Source organism: Penicillium digitatum, chromosome 1, assembly GCF_016767815.1.
Source record: "Penicillium digitatum chromosome 1, complete sequence".
Classification (NCBI taxonomy): Eukaryota; Fungi; Ascomycota; class Eurotiomycetes; order Eurotiales; family Aspergillaceae; genus Penicillium; species Penicillium digitatum.
The window spans coordinates 5,579,760-5,594,579 of NC_089384.1; the positions used below are offsets into that span (position 1 = coordinate 5,579,760).

The window sequence follows — 14,820 nt, forward strand, 5'->3', positions numbered from 1 at the left end:
TTATTGATTGAGCCAGGAAAATAATGCAGCAGATGTAATTGCTCGAGATGGACTTACAGAAGCAAGATCGCTAAACACTGCCACTCAACCTCTCGAGTTCTGCTTGGGCTGGGGTGCGGCGGTCAACCCGTCCATATGTTCGCATGACTGTGTGGGTGTTTAGGTACATACATAATAATGCAAGTTTCCCAGAAAGGTACACTATACGGAGCACTTCGGAATTTACTTCCAAGGGCTATACCTTGTAGGTACTACAACAGCCCCTTAGGGTCTGCATTTACTGTTCGTGGCACAACATGATGAACCATATTCCTGCCTTGGTCCTTGACGAAAGTGACCTCTAGAGCCTCGGCCTCTCACCCAAGGATTCCGCCTTTTCGGAAATTTGTCTAGGTTAGACAGCCTCGTCGCTCGTGTTGATATGGGGATGGACTGAGGCGTACTATCACCGTACGAAAATGACGGGTGAGAGGTTAGATTTTGACGGGGAGCAGAATGCTGCATCGGGGTATACGGAGGGCCGTTCGCGTTGAGTCATTTGCACTAGGAATTGACATTGATATGCATGCTCTATGTATGATAATGATTTCATTTTCTCGATGTAGCTTGCTCTCAATACATGTTACGCGGGGATCCTTTTAGGCTTGCTGGCAGCTTTGAGGTAGTGGTAGATCGCAGTGACCTTACTGACAGAGATCTATGGTTTCAACACTAGTTAGTTAACTAGCTCATCAATATGACAAAATCCGCTCTTTTTTTAACAATCTGTGCAGACAAAGCTGACTAAACGTTACATACAATTTGTGTGTGCGACACCATCATGTTGGTCCGCATGTTTTCGGGTATTTTTTTACACTTTTTCAGCCATGGGTTGCATGCACCCTTGGTTTCGACACACCCCGTTTTCGGCATAAGTTACACTTTTGGTTTCGACACTTTCTTCAAAAATGTTGATGCCCTTTCAAAATATTAACCCTCACCGCTTCCATAACTAGTTCACACCCAGCTGATACCTTGACACCGCCTTCTTTTCACCTCGTTTTTTCAATACATCCATCCACCCCGTTGATCCTATAACTATAGGTGGTATCTTACCTAAGATAAGAGTTCTGCTAAAGGTACCTAGCCTTTTATAATACGGACTATCAGTCTATTTACTAGTTCGAAACTAATTAATAAGAGTTATAACTGTGTAGGGGCAAGGTAAGAGGCACAATCGGTTCCGACCGGTAAGGAAGTAGTTTTATCCTAAATTAAATTTATTAAGCGGTAATCGGCAAAACAACAGAAATTTATTAATGGTAGGAGCCGGTGAGCAGTCCTCTATTTATCATACGACTTTTTTTTTTGTCAATCGGTGAACTGAGCTCTGAGTTCATTGATGAACCGAGCTGTAGTCACGTGTGTTCTGTTGCCTACACATGGTTCTTATCTTATCTTATCTTATCGGACACATGGCATCAACACAGTGCGGTCAGCCTCGGTCTCAGCCCCTCGAGCTCTTCCTCCCAACAGAATAGTCTCTTCTAAATCTCTGCATTTATCTACTCTCATTGGTCGCTCTCTTGATTGCTGCTGGTATTAGTTCAGGTAGTTAACATTACATAACTACCTCTGTCCAATTTTCGACGAACCTGCTTGTTCCAGGGGTGACTTCCCGCAATCGCAACCATGGCTCTATACAACCAAACTGTGGATTTTCTCTCTGGTGCCTTCTCGAATAAGCAGACTCAACTCCCCTTGCTAGCAGTAACTGGGGCTTCATTTACACTTGGTCTACTCGCTCGATCGGCTTTCCCTTCAAACGAATCGCCCCAGACTGTTCACGTCTCGCCTCGATCAACAGTCCTGCCCGGCATATCCGAGTCGGAGAATCGTCAACTGCCTCTCCCGACGGATGCCCTGCCCGGTGCTCGTGATGTTGCTAGCCCGTATGGGTCGATCCGAGTGTATGAATGGGGCCCGGAAGATGGACCCAAGGTGTTGCTCGTGCACGGTATCACCACTCCTTGTATTTCGCTCGGCGGGTTGGCCCATGCACTAGCGGATCGCGGCTGCCGTGTCATGCTATTTGACTTGTAGGCGTTACACAACACTGAACACTTCGATTGGTCGCTGACCCGAGAACAATAGGTTCGGAAGAGGATATTCCGACTGCCCCGCTGATCTTCCACAAGATGACCGCCTCTTCTCGACACAGATCTTCCTCGCTCTGACATCATCGCCTATCTCTTGGACCGGTGCAGAGTCCGGTAAATTCTGCCTTACTGGCTACTCTCTGGGAGGTGGTATTGCCGCAGCCTTTGCATCCTACTTTCCTCATCTTCTGTCGTCATTGGTGCTCCTGGCCCCTTCAGGCTTGCTTCGCAATTCGCAAATCAGTTTCCAAAGTCGACTCCTTTACTCAAAGGGTCTTATGCCCGAGAATATCTTATCATTTTTGGTCAGCCGTCGACTGAGAGCAGGGCCCTTGGTCACGCCCAAACCCAAAAACAAGAAGCTCAGCGCTGCAGATGTACTGGCCGAGGAACTGCCTTCCCAGAGCGCTGCAGCAACCCAAATTCTGTCCCGGGAATACCCCTACATCAACGTCCCGTCTACTGTGGCATGGCAGGTGAATACCCATACCGGATTTGTCCACGCTTTCATGTCTAGCATGCGTTATGGCCCAATCCTACAAGAGCGCCAATGGAACAGATGGGCGCGTCTTGGCGATTATCTAACTGCACAAAACGGCGCCTCAAGCAGCGAGAACAAGAGACCGGTGGTCAACAAGGTCCACATCCTGTGTGGCAACAATGATTCAATCATTGTCAAAAGTGAGCTTGTTCCAGATGCCACGGCTGCCCTGGGTGGCAACGTTGTCTTCAAGTTCTACGAAGCGGGACATGAGTTCCCCAGTACCAAGTACGAGGAAGTAGCATCTTATATCTTCGAGTTACTATGAACAGGGAGTTTCACAGAATCTACCCACTCTTGAGAGGAGGCTTGAGACAATGTTCATGGAGATGTCATTCATTTCTATTTGGTAGATCCACTATACATAGAAGTTGGTGTTGATTTCTTTATTCATCTTTTTCATTTGTTTTGGATTCTTAACTTTTAGTTTTCAGAATTTCCTCCATGGCATTGAGTTGACTTGATAGCCCTGTGAGGTGTGCCGTCCTCTCTGGCATTCGCGCACCAGCAAAGTAAGGGCCCTCGGAGGCTGGTGTCCGTGCAAATCGGTCCACACTGCTGCGACTGGTTCCTGGTACTTGGCTGACGTTGTCTTGGCTTATAGCGTTGGCACCGGTACCGTTGGCAACACTGCAGGATAAGCTAGTTAGTTGGTTGATCAAAGCATGCATTTGGATTTAGATACACTCACGCTGTGCTTCTTGTCTCCGGAATAGACATGGTGTGTGTGGTTGGTTATTTGCAATATATATGAGGTTCTCACGGGGTATTCAGAAGAATCAAAAACTCGAATCACCGAGAAGAGGTCCAGTAGAAGGAAGGAAGGATGAGGTAGTGTGGTGCTCAAGAGCGAGGTATGTGCTTGGCTTTGATCGATGTGTTTAGAACTGAGCCGTAGAGACGATTGCTGAGTTAATGAGTTGATGATGACCAGGATACACTGAGCGGGAGCTCCTATATATACACTGCATGTCTGACGTTGTGCATGAGGACGGCATGCCTTTGCGGCCGAACACGCGAGCTTGAGCTTCGCATCGCAACCCACATGGACACTACGAGCTAAAGGACGGATGAATTAAGGAAAGGATCTTCATAGACTGCATAAATTCCACCTGCCATGGGCCTGTGATGGCATCTCGACCCTTGAGCTCAACGTTCGCCAAAGCTCAGTCCGCATGAACCATGCCAGTTCGGGAATTCGTTTTTCGGGAATTCGTTTTTCGGGAAACCCCGAGTGTTCATCACCAACCGCACATACCCGTTCGGCTCATCTATGCAAAACAAGCGACTAGCCCGTTGCTATTGGCTGAACAGGAAGTGACCGGGGCTGGAAGGCAGGTACCAGCCGCATAAGGATGCGTGGACTGAAAGACCCACTTTTGCGATCATCCTGAGCGTATATGCAACATTCTTCTTCGGCACATGGCCAAACACATGTTTCAGGTTTAAGAGCATCTAGCGACATATGTGGAATGAAGCGAGGGGGCGAGGTAAACATCAATTCCAGTGCCTGAAAACGGATCTTCGGCCGAGCTATCAAACAAGGGACAAAGATCACGATCTACATCTGAAAAGAGATTAACGTCATTTCCCAAGGGTCTAGAACTCGCTGAAACGAACAATCCCCGAGCTATCCTTGGCGGCAAAAGTGCTTCATAGTGGCATCCTCGTGTGAGGTGACTGCGATACAAACCTCCAGGGTGAAACAATATCGGGGCCTAACGTGGTCGATCACATGCCCATGTAAGGACACAGGGGTTCGGCTCTAAGATGTCGAGAAGAGAAAACAAAACAAAGCAACGCTCATGATTACTGCAATCCCCGGGCCATGTGCGCCTGCTGCATGTTTCCTTCATTCCCCTTTCTTGACACTAACACTGCAGATCTCTCAACGGCGAGTCTGAATTAGGGCTCGCTACTCTCAGCGCGAGATACTTCAATAGTCCCAGGTCCATACCAACCCTGCCTTGCCCGGCTTAAGCTCTAAGAATTGATTACATCGCCATCACTTCAAACACAGGAATGCCTACGGAGTACTCCGTAGATACGGCACGGAAAGCCGGAGATCTCCGAAATGTGAGTGACTGATTTTTGTTGAAGACTCCAAGTTAGAGCGTGCCTACGAAACGGGGCTCTATAGATTGCCTTGTTAAAACCAATAATGACGAGTCCAAAGGCTGGACCAGCTCAGAAAAGCATCAGCCATAGCAGTTTTCCTTGGAGTGCTAGCAAGACCTGGACACATTCACTGGTCAAAGGGCTCAAAGCTTTTGTTCATGAGACAGGGCAACGAGTTTGGGGGTTTCAAAGGCTACTATATTGTAAGTGTGCTGACGCTGATCTCCAAGTTGTACCCAAGCAACCTCGGATTTAACGGATCTCCGCTACACTTCACAGACCGAGGGCAGTGGACCGTACCGCACACACTAACCATGCAAGAAAGGTGCGCAGTATTGGCCTTTTCAGTTCTTGGTCAAGTCCAAGCCACATTCGCCTTATGGAAACCAGTGTTTCAAGATAATAAGGTTGTTTTCCCCACGCGCATCCAAATGTGCTCATTCCTCTATAAGCAATGCTTGACGAGGTGTCCTGTGAGGATATGCAAGGCGTTTCTGGTGGAATTTCAGTAATCTTATCTCCATACACTACGGCGTCGATCACTTGGCTCACTAAGCCCGAACCCCGAGAGCCGCGTATCCGTTTCAAGTGAGCTGACCTGGTGGTAGATGTATTTCGTGATGCGATAGTGTTTTAGTTCGTGATGCGCGCTGGACCCCACCACAATTTCAGCCCTGGGGAATTTGGGGCTAAGAACTCAGTCCGTTTTTAACCCTGAAACAGGGCCCCTGAAATTCACAGGAACTCAACGGAATTCTTCTTTGCTCCTTAATTTTACCTATCACAAAAGAAGAAAAAAAGAAAGTCCAACGAGTCATCCAAGGGGGGGAAAGTGACCAGTGCGTTGACAGAAGAGGAAGTGATCGTCTATACTATTTTCTCTTTGGAACATTTGACGCACCTTGCTAATCACCACAGAACTCCTCAGGCTCAAACGCAGCTCAATGGTTCGAGTTCATTCTGGGGTCCGGCAAAGATGCCGAAATTGCAGCTGCCACTTGTTACCATCGCGATCTGTGCTTCTGACACAGCCATGCCAGGGAATCGAAATGGGGAGTCAAGTCCGAGACTAGTGACAGACATTGGCTGAAAACAGAGCGTTCTTTCCACGCGTGTGAACGTGCTCTATGCAGCCGGCTTACTTTATGCAACGGCTCTGCCTTTGCCGGTAAGCCGTCTTTTCAAAATACGGACCTCGCTCTATCCGAGCTGGCTGCAAACAAGGGCCCTTTCTCGGAAGCGGACTCACACTCGCAAAAAGTCCTTCTTGATCTAGCTGACAAGTCTAATATCGGCGTTCGGATGACATCGTCGAGTTTTGTATAAACGAGGATCGAAAGATGCTTAGCTTTGGCTGACACACATGCATTTTGGTATAAGACTCGCAAGTCGATTTGATGAATCAAGGGATGACGGCACAGTCATATCTCTGGAGCACTCTTTGACTCACTGTGCGAACGCTAGGACCCTGAAAAGAATTCTCACAGCGGCTCGTTTCTTTGCTTTTGTTTTAGAAGCTAGAGGGAAAAAAAGAAAGTCAAGATGAGAATCTGATCCTTTCACATCTCAACCAGGTAGACACAGATTACTACAAGTCTTGAAACACATGCCATGAGAATTTTTAATGAAGAATTGGTGATAACCATAGTGATGTAGAAACCAGCAGGAAACACCCGAAGGGATATAAAGATCAGGATGACATCTCATAAGCGTGGAGTGGCAAAACAGCAAAACCGCCCCAAAATTGAAAAGGTCAGATGCCTTTGATCAGCTAGCACTTGAGGCATGCTTTTCCTTGCACTCCAATGCACGATAGAGGCAATAAAATGCCGAAAGGTATCTTGCGTACAGAGGCCAGGTGGTGAAGAGGGCAAATGGTGAGAAAACTCGCCTTGAAATTTGCGTGTTTTGTGTTGGGAACGTGGAGTTCCACCTAGGTGTTGCTTTGATGGGCTTTATCCAGTGTTGAGAAGAATTTCAAAGGCTATGTTAGGATATACAGCAACCATGAATCATCAGACATGTAGAAATTAGCGAGGCTGGCCCGTTCCATGATTCTCCTCGTCTTCTATCGAATTCCAAGTCTCGGAGGTCATTTCTGCTGGTCTCGGAGGATGCCATTAACGCTCTTTTTTCTTTAATGGCTTCCATTACGGCCAATCCTCCGTCCCCCTTTGGCTCTATCTCTGGTGCTGGGACCCTATGCTGCGATGGTGCCATGGGGAATTTCCTCGCATTGGTGGTCATCGCAGATGATAACTGGCTCTGGTTCTGGCTCATCACAACGTTCTTCGTCTATATGGCTATCATCGTTGGTATGAGATACCATGTCAGTCTTCCGGGGATTTTTCCTCGTTTTGGTGGCCACCATTCCTGGCATCAGAGAGGACTTGGCTGTTGCACTTCGAATTCTCATTTCCAGCTAGACTTTCAACTTTTCCCATTTCCTAATCGGTGGCGCAAGGTGCGCAAAGAATTGACAACATGAAGTTGAAAATGAAAACTTGCGACAATGATTTGCCATACCGGAGAGACATGGTTTCTAGCGAGTGGACCCAGTTCTCAGCTTATTGATCTGACACATCTCTGGTTTGAGGTGATTTACTCTCAGAATCGTTAGAACATTTCAGATATATTGTGTTACCATATCTTTCGGTTTGTTCCACCGTGTTGTATAGGCAGCGGCGGCACAAGGGATATAAGCCACTGTAACAATCTCGAGAGCTGTTATTGGCAAGTTATATATTCTTCTGGTAATAACGTTTCAATTCACCCGAAGGCTTGGAGCAGAGTAAATCGTTTGGCAAAGGAGTCACATCTTTGGCGTAGTCTTGGATGTCTCTGGTCCCCAAGTGAAATGGCAAAGATAGCAAAGATGTTGTTGTCTTGGAGTACAGGATATGCCCGATCATCCTGGGTTTGCAGACGAACTCCACCAAAGTCCCTGAATGCTTTCCAGCCATGAACTCCGGGGCACATATCGTGCCTCTCTACGCCGCTGCCTTCCACTAAGATACATTGCCCGTGTCTAACCACGGGTCGGGACAGAGATTCGCAGCGCTGTCCATGTGCAAGGGAAGATTGTTGAGATACAAGACCTGAAAATGGCTTAACTTCAGCATGTGTTGTCTTCCAATTGCCAACTTACCGGGGCCGTCGAATTGGACTGGGCGAGTAGTTGGTTGACAAAGCTAAGCGATAGTTAAATTGGCGTATGTCCAAATTTGACATTGAAAGATGCAGAAGATGGAAGAGGCTAGGAGTAAAACGAAAAGGGGTTTAGGTCGACAACTTAGCCACACGATGTGGAGAGGAGACGTTGTGTGTCCTTGTGGTTGAGGTGATAGATCACTCTTTACGCCTGACCTACAACTCCCATGCCTTCCAGATAGAGTGGCGGTGACACCGGAGAATAAAACACCTTCATGGTCAACGTAAAAGATCTACAGCACGGAAAGCTTCTGGAAACACGTGGTACCTGGCCTGAGGCCAAAACATCAAAATCTTGGATATCTACAATAGCCACCCGAAGCGCCTATGCACCCATGCAGTAGTTGCAGAAAGATCGCCCCAAAATATTTGAAAGTAGAAAAGCAACAGCCAAAAAAAAAGGAAAGAGAAGAATAGAGGACGTAGTTCTAAATCCTCACGACTGTCGTTGAGTGCGGTCATAGCTGTTGGGGAAGAGCGGCAGCGAAGGATCCACAACATCATTATGTGGTCTTCTGGCTGCCATTGACACATCTTCGTTGCCTGGCGGAGCAGTGACCACGCGCGCGGGATGGGGGTGGCCTTCTGCCTCCTCGCCTCTTGCAATCTTCTCGAGGGATGACAACTCAGTCGTCGTTCCGGTGCGAGACCAGCGGAAAGAGTCACGGTCGTCGCCAAGAGGTTTGTATTTGGTATCGGGCTTCTTAAAGAAAATTGCGTAGACCATACCAACCAACAGGTAGATCAGAAGCAGAAGAGTGAAGATCGCATTCAAGAGGAAGAAAATTACCCCCAGAATGCCAGTCATAAGACCCGGTTGGTCAAAAATATCCGAGAAGACGAGCAGGAAAATCGTATTGAGGGAATTGATTACTGCCATCGTGATTGCAGCGACATTGGCCCCCTTGCTCATAAACGGCTTGATGATGGCGGTTGCGAGCATCATGGAAAGTTCCAAAATAAGAAGAATGATAGACTGTGCGACCGGTGAAGGCTGAGCGAAGGCGATGACCATTCCTTTAACGACGGTGTAGACCAAAGTTGGCACAAGAAAGTAGTAGACCGGAGCGCGGTAGTAGATGTACAGGAAACCCCACTGGTTCAGAGTGGCAGGATCGGAGTAGAGCGTGTACGCAGGTGTGTTGTGCTGCTGTTTCGATCGTATCCCGCGTTGGAGCACCTTGAATGAGGCAAAAGCTAAGACAATAGTTGTCACCAGCCACATGGTAATCGCCAGGACAATTTCGGCGGCTGAGTCCCGACGAGTCAATTCCCAGAGACACAGGATACACATCTGCGGGTATCCAATACACGCCAGCCGGAAGAAGGTATTGCGAAGAATGGTTTTCCAATCTGCGTTGATACTGACGGCACGATTCAATTTTGGAAGCAAAGTCTTTTTCTTGGCTAGAACAGCTCGAACCAGCAAGATCAGACCTACACAAGCGACGACGACTGCGGTGACAAAGTAGTAGAATAAATATCCGGTCATAAAAATGTTGGTCAGTTCGATGGAATCACGGATTCCCACCCGTTCAATACCGCGAAGAAAAATCTGATTTCCTTTCTCTGCAGCTCTGCGATGAATCGCGGAGGAACGCTTCTGCAGGACAACGGAGACAGAACTGGAGGATGTCATCACGCTCGAAGGTGTACCCCCAGTAGCGCGTTGAAACCAGGTCGCAATTGTCTGCAGAGCATCCGACCGCACAATTCCCAGGCTCCATTGCATGTTCTGAGTCCATGATTGCACAAAGGGCGGGAGTTTTGCTGAACTCATCCCAGCCATTGCCTGTGTTTGAATGAATCCGAGGAAGATAAGCGATCGGAAAGCAAGATGGGTTGCCGTGTTCGAATGGCCAAGAAGCGATATGACCGTGGACGTGATGAGACCAAGACCGGTTATGATGGCGAGTGACCACGACACACCAAGCTGGTAGACCGTTTTTCCATTGCGAATACGGGTCTCTAAGCAGATGATCTGTTTCCCTCCATTTTTGTATTTAAGCCTGAGCCGAATCACTGCATCGATGTCGGGAACGCTGTAGGCGATCGCTATGACGTAACTGTTAGTGCGAGCCACATTTCCGGTGTTCTCGGGTGTTCGGAGCCCCGAGCGATTTGCAACCAAGGAAGTGTCAACGAACATGGTATTTGTGAGATAACGTTATCATCCAAAGTTTCAGTGATGATAGGAATTTGCAGTTCGATGGCTTTCATGGGACAAAATACCGCCAAATTCAGACTGCACGGATCGAACGTCTTAGTGAACGCTTTGTATCCGTACACTAAAAGGTCCACGTCGATGAGTACATCTCCCGCCACTTCAGAATAACCATCAAAGATGATGCTGATGGAATTATTGGCCGGTGTGAGTAACGCATTGAAGTTGTGCACGGTCACTTCGGTACTGTCGGAACATGGTATCAGCCCGGTGGCTTGGATCAAATTCTCTGCTTGTACAAGCCGAAGACTCAGGATGAAAGCTCCTAAAAGGGAGCCATTCAGTTGCATGGCGACAAAACGAGTGAGTGTCTAAAGAGAAGATGACTTTTTTTCGTGCTGATATCATTTTAACTCCACAGTACGACGTAAGCGCTCAGTGGAGCCAAGAGATCCAGGGTCGCGCAATGAAACAGACCCTCAGGCAACCACAAAACAGCGGACTTGGGTTTTGTGGAAGTACGGGGTACGAAGGTACCGTACATTACATACTGTCATTCTAGACTCAATGGAAATTGCGACGTGAAAAAAAAAAAAAACTTATTTTGGTCGGTTAGCAGGTCCAGACTAGTTCTGCAAACAGCCACGCTCCCAGGATCATTATTTCCTAAACTCTACTACCTTTGGAGTCACCATTTGTCTTCCATCGAAAGGCTTGGAGGTTTATACAAGCGGTCAATCCGCGAGCATCCAGATTTTTAGCAGATCATTCCCCTTTTTAGGAATCAAATCTGATTTTCTCCCAAATTTAGAATGGGTGACTGCACTCTGAGGCCACTTTTCTATTTCTATTCCACCAATAGAATTGATTTCACTGTAACCTAATCAAGGTCACTGCACCTAGGGAGATTATGATCTAAAGCTACTCCGTGCCCCGTCCCTTTATTTAACAAGGTTATGGAGCAGGCCAGACCACATTGTGTATTATGACTGATTTGTCATGTTTTCTAAAACGGTAAAGCGGGGTTATCACGAATTTGAGTATGGGAAGGCAGCAAGGGGAGGATTTTGTTCTTACGACGAAATAATGGACGCTCCGGTACTGACTCGGTAAAATCGGGTTCGTTTTAACGAGGCTTGACTGTACATTTGAGGCCTCGGGTTTTTTTTACCAATCTGGATTTCTTCCAGCGCTAACATCCAAATGTTTCCCTTGATTTCTTTCAGATCATTCAAACTTGCCAACTGACAATGCCTACGATCCCTCATGTCTACTTGGATATGCAAAGGGCTTCATGCTCCAACTTGGTGAAGCAAGGTGGCTCATTCAAAAAAAAAAATACTTTACAACAAATCGCAAACCCCTCAAGTCAACATGATCGGTCACTCGCAATAGCTTCAAGTATGTATCGGAGGCATTACGAACCACGAACTCCGATTGTGCCCGACAGATGTCATTCTTCAATATCCAGTGGTGCTGATATATTCTGCAGGGCCACCTCGTGGCATGCCGTTGAGAACGAACGGCAGCAACGGGACGATCCGACGAGTCAACCATGCTAGGTAATGTAATTTGTAAATTGAGGCACGAATGAATTTCACTATCCAACTCACAATGCATGCTATCCACTCGACTAGTCATCGGCCAAGCGAACCAGAAATCGCCACCACTATATCTTGGTACACACTATTGTAGAAATGACTATCATATGCCCCTTGTACATTTCTCGCATCCTTTAATCGTCTTCTTGTCAAATCAAGACTTCTGGCTGAATTCATAATCCCGATGATTCGTGTTTATTTCCGTGCGAGCTTGCACTGAGATGCGTATGGTTGCAGCCAGTGCACTTTGATTTATCCTCACTACTTTCAAGTCGATCCCTGACTTTGCTTGTTGTTTCGTGTTATTCTATGCCCTTTATTTTGCGTGAGAATAATGGACAAAGTTGGTCTTCAAATTTCAAAAATCGAAATGGCTAGGTGTTGCGAACCTCTACACTTTGCCAATAATTGATTCGAGTGTGTTTTTTTTAAATTTGACATATCAGTAGAAAACAAGAGTGTTTATGTGTGGACTTTTGAGCCATTTGACAAGGAGACAAAGGAAAGACACCAGGGGTTCTAGTGATTTCGCTACCCGGGCGGTCATCACCTTGCAAACTTGGACATCGCGAACTAGGCATTCAATACTAGGTCAGCCTACTGGATTTATTTTGCAACTTGAAACTTAAGTTCATTAAAATGCTCGTCCATTTATACAGCGTCTATCATTTGCACAAGATCCACCAAAAATTCTATATGTATATCCCAAATTGTAACCGTGTCTCTGTTCATTGTCCCTTTATCACCGCAAGGCTAAGGCCCAGGTGCCACTGTACCAGTGTTCTCCTCATGGTACGTTGCCTCCTTGACATCGTAGCGGAACTGCTCCTCTTCTTCCGCGAGAGCAGCCTTGAGAATCTCGTTTGCTCTCCAGACGGGCTTGCATTCAAACAGGCGGTCGACCTTTTCAAGAGGGATACCGCCGGTCTCGGGGATGAGAAAGAAGGCGAAAAAGAACGCCAAAAATGAAAGTGCAGCGAAGAAGAAGTATGTACCGTAGTGCATCTTGGCAAACATTTGTTCGGTGAAGCGGGAGACGAGGAAGTTAAAGAGCCAGTTGCTCGCTGTCGTGGCGGCCTGAGCCAGGGAACGGAAATTGGGGTCGAAAAATTCCTAATCGCTTGTTAGGAATAGGTTTAATGGAACACGGCGTTGGGCAAAGACTTACGGAATTAATAACCCAAGGGGTTCCATTCCAGGTCGGGGTGTAGACTGCAGTCCACAGATAGAAGAAGAAAATGGCCGCAATACCTCCGCCGTTCAGAGACGTGCTGGGGTTATCTTCAGGCTTGACAACGCAGATGTAGGCACCAATGACCCACATACAGAGTGATCCAGTCACGGCACCAACAAGGAGCAGATTGCGCCTTCCGAATTGATCGACCAGGAACAGGAGCCACACGAAGGTCATAGTAGCCTTAACAACACCAAAGATACCGGTCATCAGGTTGACAGTGTTAGGATTGACACCAATCTAAGGAGCAGGGGTTAGCATCGTGGATTGATCATTTAGAAATGCATTAGATGAGGCGCAGTCATACCGATCTGAAAATGGTAGGCGAGTAATAGTTGATAGCATTGATACCGGAGCCATTTTGCCAGAAGAAGAGCATGCAACCCAGCATCAGACGGTACATGACGCTCTTGTTAGTGGCAAGAGCCTGGAATGGCTTCCAGAAGCCAATACCGATAGAACTCTTTTGATCTTCAAGGGCCTGATCGATCGCAGCCACTTCTTCGGTGATGTAAATGTCATCGGCTTCCAATTGGCGGATCCAGCAAAGATTTTCCATCGCTTCGCGGCGACGGTCTTTAAGGAACAGCCAACGTGGAGATTCTTTGATCCACAAAGCACCTACGAAAAGCAGACCCGACGGAACGAGTTGAATGGCGAAGGGAATGATCCACTGCTCGTGTCCTTGGGAAACATGTTTCGCAACACCATACTGTCGTGTCTAGGTTAGCCTTGAAACACAAAGATGGGACCGAGGTGGGGGACAAGGTCCCGCGAGAGGCAGGGAGACGCACGTTAATCCAAAAACCCAACATTCCGCCGATCTGCCAGCCAAGCTCATACAGACCGACGAGCCGTCCTCGAATGGCAGGTGGCGCTAGTTCGGAAAGATAGATGGGAATGATATTCGAAGCCACGCCGGTACCCAAGCCGGACAGCACACGACCAGCATACAAAATGCCCAGCCCTCGGGCACTGTTAGCACCGAGTTGTAGTCCGGCTCCGAGGAAGAACACGGTGGCAGCAACAGCCAAACTCCATTTTCGGCCCACGAAGTGGCCGAGGGCGTATGTTCCTAGGGCGCCGAAAAAGGCACCAGCAATGAAAAGAGAGACGATATTCTCGCTAATTAGATCTTGATGTGTAGACGACATCTTGTCGATACCGAATTCCTTCTTGAAAGAGGCGAGTGTAATAGTTGTACCGATGAAGGCGCTGGTATAACCGATCATGTTGGAACCACATGATGCAATGCCACCGAGTGCATATACACGCCAGTTGTAAACGGACGTGGCCGTTGGCCGATCCTCGACAAGTGTGAGAAGGCCCATGGCTGACGAGGTGACAGCTCAAGCTGTGTGAGATTAGGATAGTGTAGAAGGTCAGAGTGAGGAGACCAAAAAAATTTTTTTTTGCTCGAAGGCAGATTGAGGAAAGGGAAAATCAAAGAGGTGCTCGAACGGGGTTCTAAGTAATGCCCGCTATCCTAATGGGCTGTGAATGTGGGAATTCCCCAAGGTATGCTCCCCACAGCAAAGGCCGCCAAAAACCCCATAGACCGGGGCAATATAATATGGGGTTCAGACGTGAGGCTACGATACGGCGAAGATTGCTCCGTACAGGTGCATAAAGATGTCCACAAATGGGAACGTTGGCCGGGGTAGCGTTTTCCCCGGACGAAACATTCAGCCGGCAAATAAGCTTTGTATCGAATCCAACGTACGGAGGATGCGATCGCCGTGAATTTCTTCTTTCTTCCTATCAACAGTGGTTTCTGGGATGCAGTAGATGGAAGACACGTTTGTGAAACGTAC

At 47.6% G+C, this 14,820-nt stretch overlaps 5 protein-coding genes across 5 annotated transcripts; 2 read left to right on the top strand and 3 right to left on the bottom strand.

The window, feature by feature from the left end:
• Window positions 1-1,671: 1,671 nt before the first annotated feature.
• On the top strand, window positions 1,672-2,947 carry Pdw03_4259 (Alpha/beta hydrolase family protein, putative; the record flags this gene model as incomplete). The annotated part of the gene is made up of 2 exons (XM_014675852.1): window positions 1,672-2,078; window positions 2,134-2,947. 2 exons carry the CDS (start codon window positions 1,672-1,674, stop codon window positions 2,945-2,947), a joined length of 1,221 nt encoding a protein of 406 aa, XP_014531338.1.
• Window positions 2,948-3,095: 148 nt separating this feature from the next.
• Pdw03_4260 (gluconate 5-dehydrogenase) lies at window positions 3,096-3,399 on the bottom strand (the record flags this gene model as incomplete). Its single annotated transcript, XM_066100697.1, has 2 exons — window positions 3,096-3,309; window positions 3,371-3,399. 2 exons carry the CDS (start codon window positions 3,397-3,399, stop codon window positions 3,096-3,098), a joined length of 243 nt encoding a protein of 80 aa, XP_065956097.1.
• A 4,406-nt stretch (window positions 3,400-7,805) lies between these two features.
• Pdw03_4261 (TRP-like family) lies at window positions 7,806-10,521 on the bottom strand (the record flags this gene model as incomplete). The annotated part of the gene is made up of 4 exons (XM_066100698.1): window positions 7,806-7,895; window positions 7,946-7,988; window positions 8,448-10,062; window positions 10,155-10,521. The coding sequence occupies 4 exons, from the start codon at window positions 10,519-10,521 to the stop codon at window positions 7,806-7,808; spliced, it is 2,115 nt and encodes a 704-aa protein (XP_065956098.1).
• A 900-nt stretch (window positions 10,522-11,421) lies between these two features.
• Window positions 11,422-11,866, top strand: Pdw03_4262 (uncharacterized protein; the record flags this gene model as incomplete). The annotated part of the gene is made up of 3 exons (XM_066100699.1): window positions 11,422-11,572; window positions 11,664-11,733; window positions 11,809-11,866. 3 exons carry the CDS (start codon window positions 11,422-11,424, stop codon window positions 11,864-11,866), a joined length of 279 nt encoding a protein of 92 aa, XP_065956099.1.
• A 659-nt stretch (window positions 11,867-12,525) lies between these two features.
• Window positions 12,526-14,337, bottom strand: Pdw03_4263 (General substrate transporter; the record flags this gene model as incomplete). Its single annotated transcript, XM_014675850.1, has 4 exons — window positions 12,526-12,885; window positions 12,941-13,246; window positions 13,314-13,718; window positions 13,801-14,337. 4 exons carry the CDS (start codon window positions 14,335-14,337, stop codon window positions 12,526-12,528), a joined length of 1,608 nt encoding a protein of 535 aa, XP_014531336.1.
• Window positions 14,338-14,820: the final 483 nt, after the last annotated feature.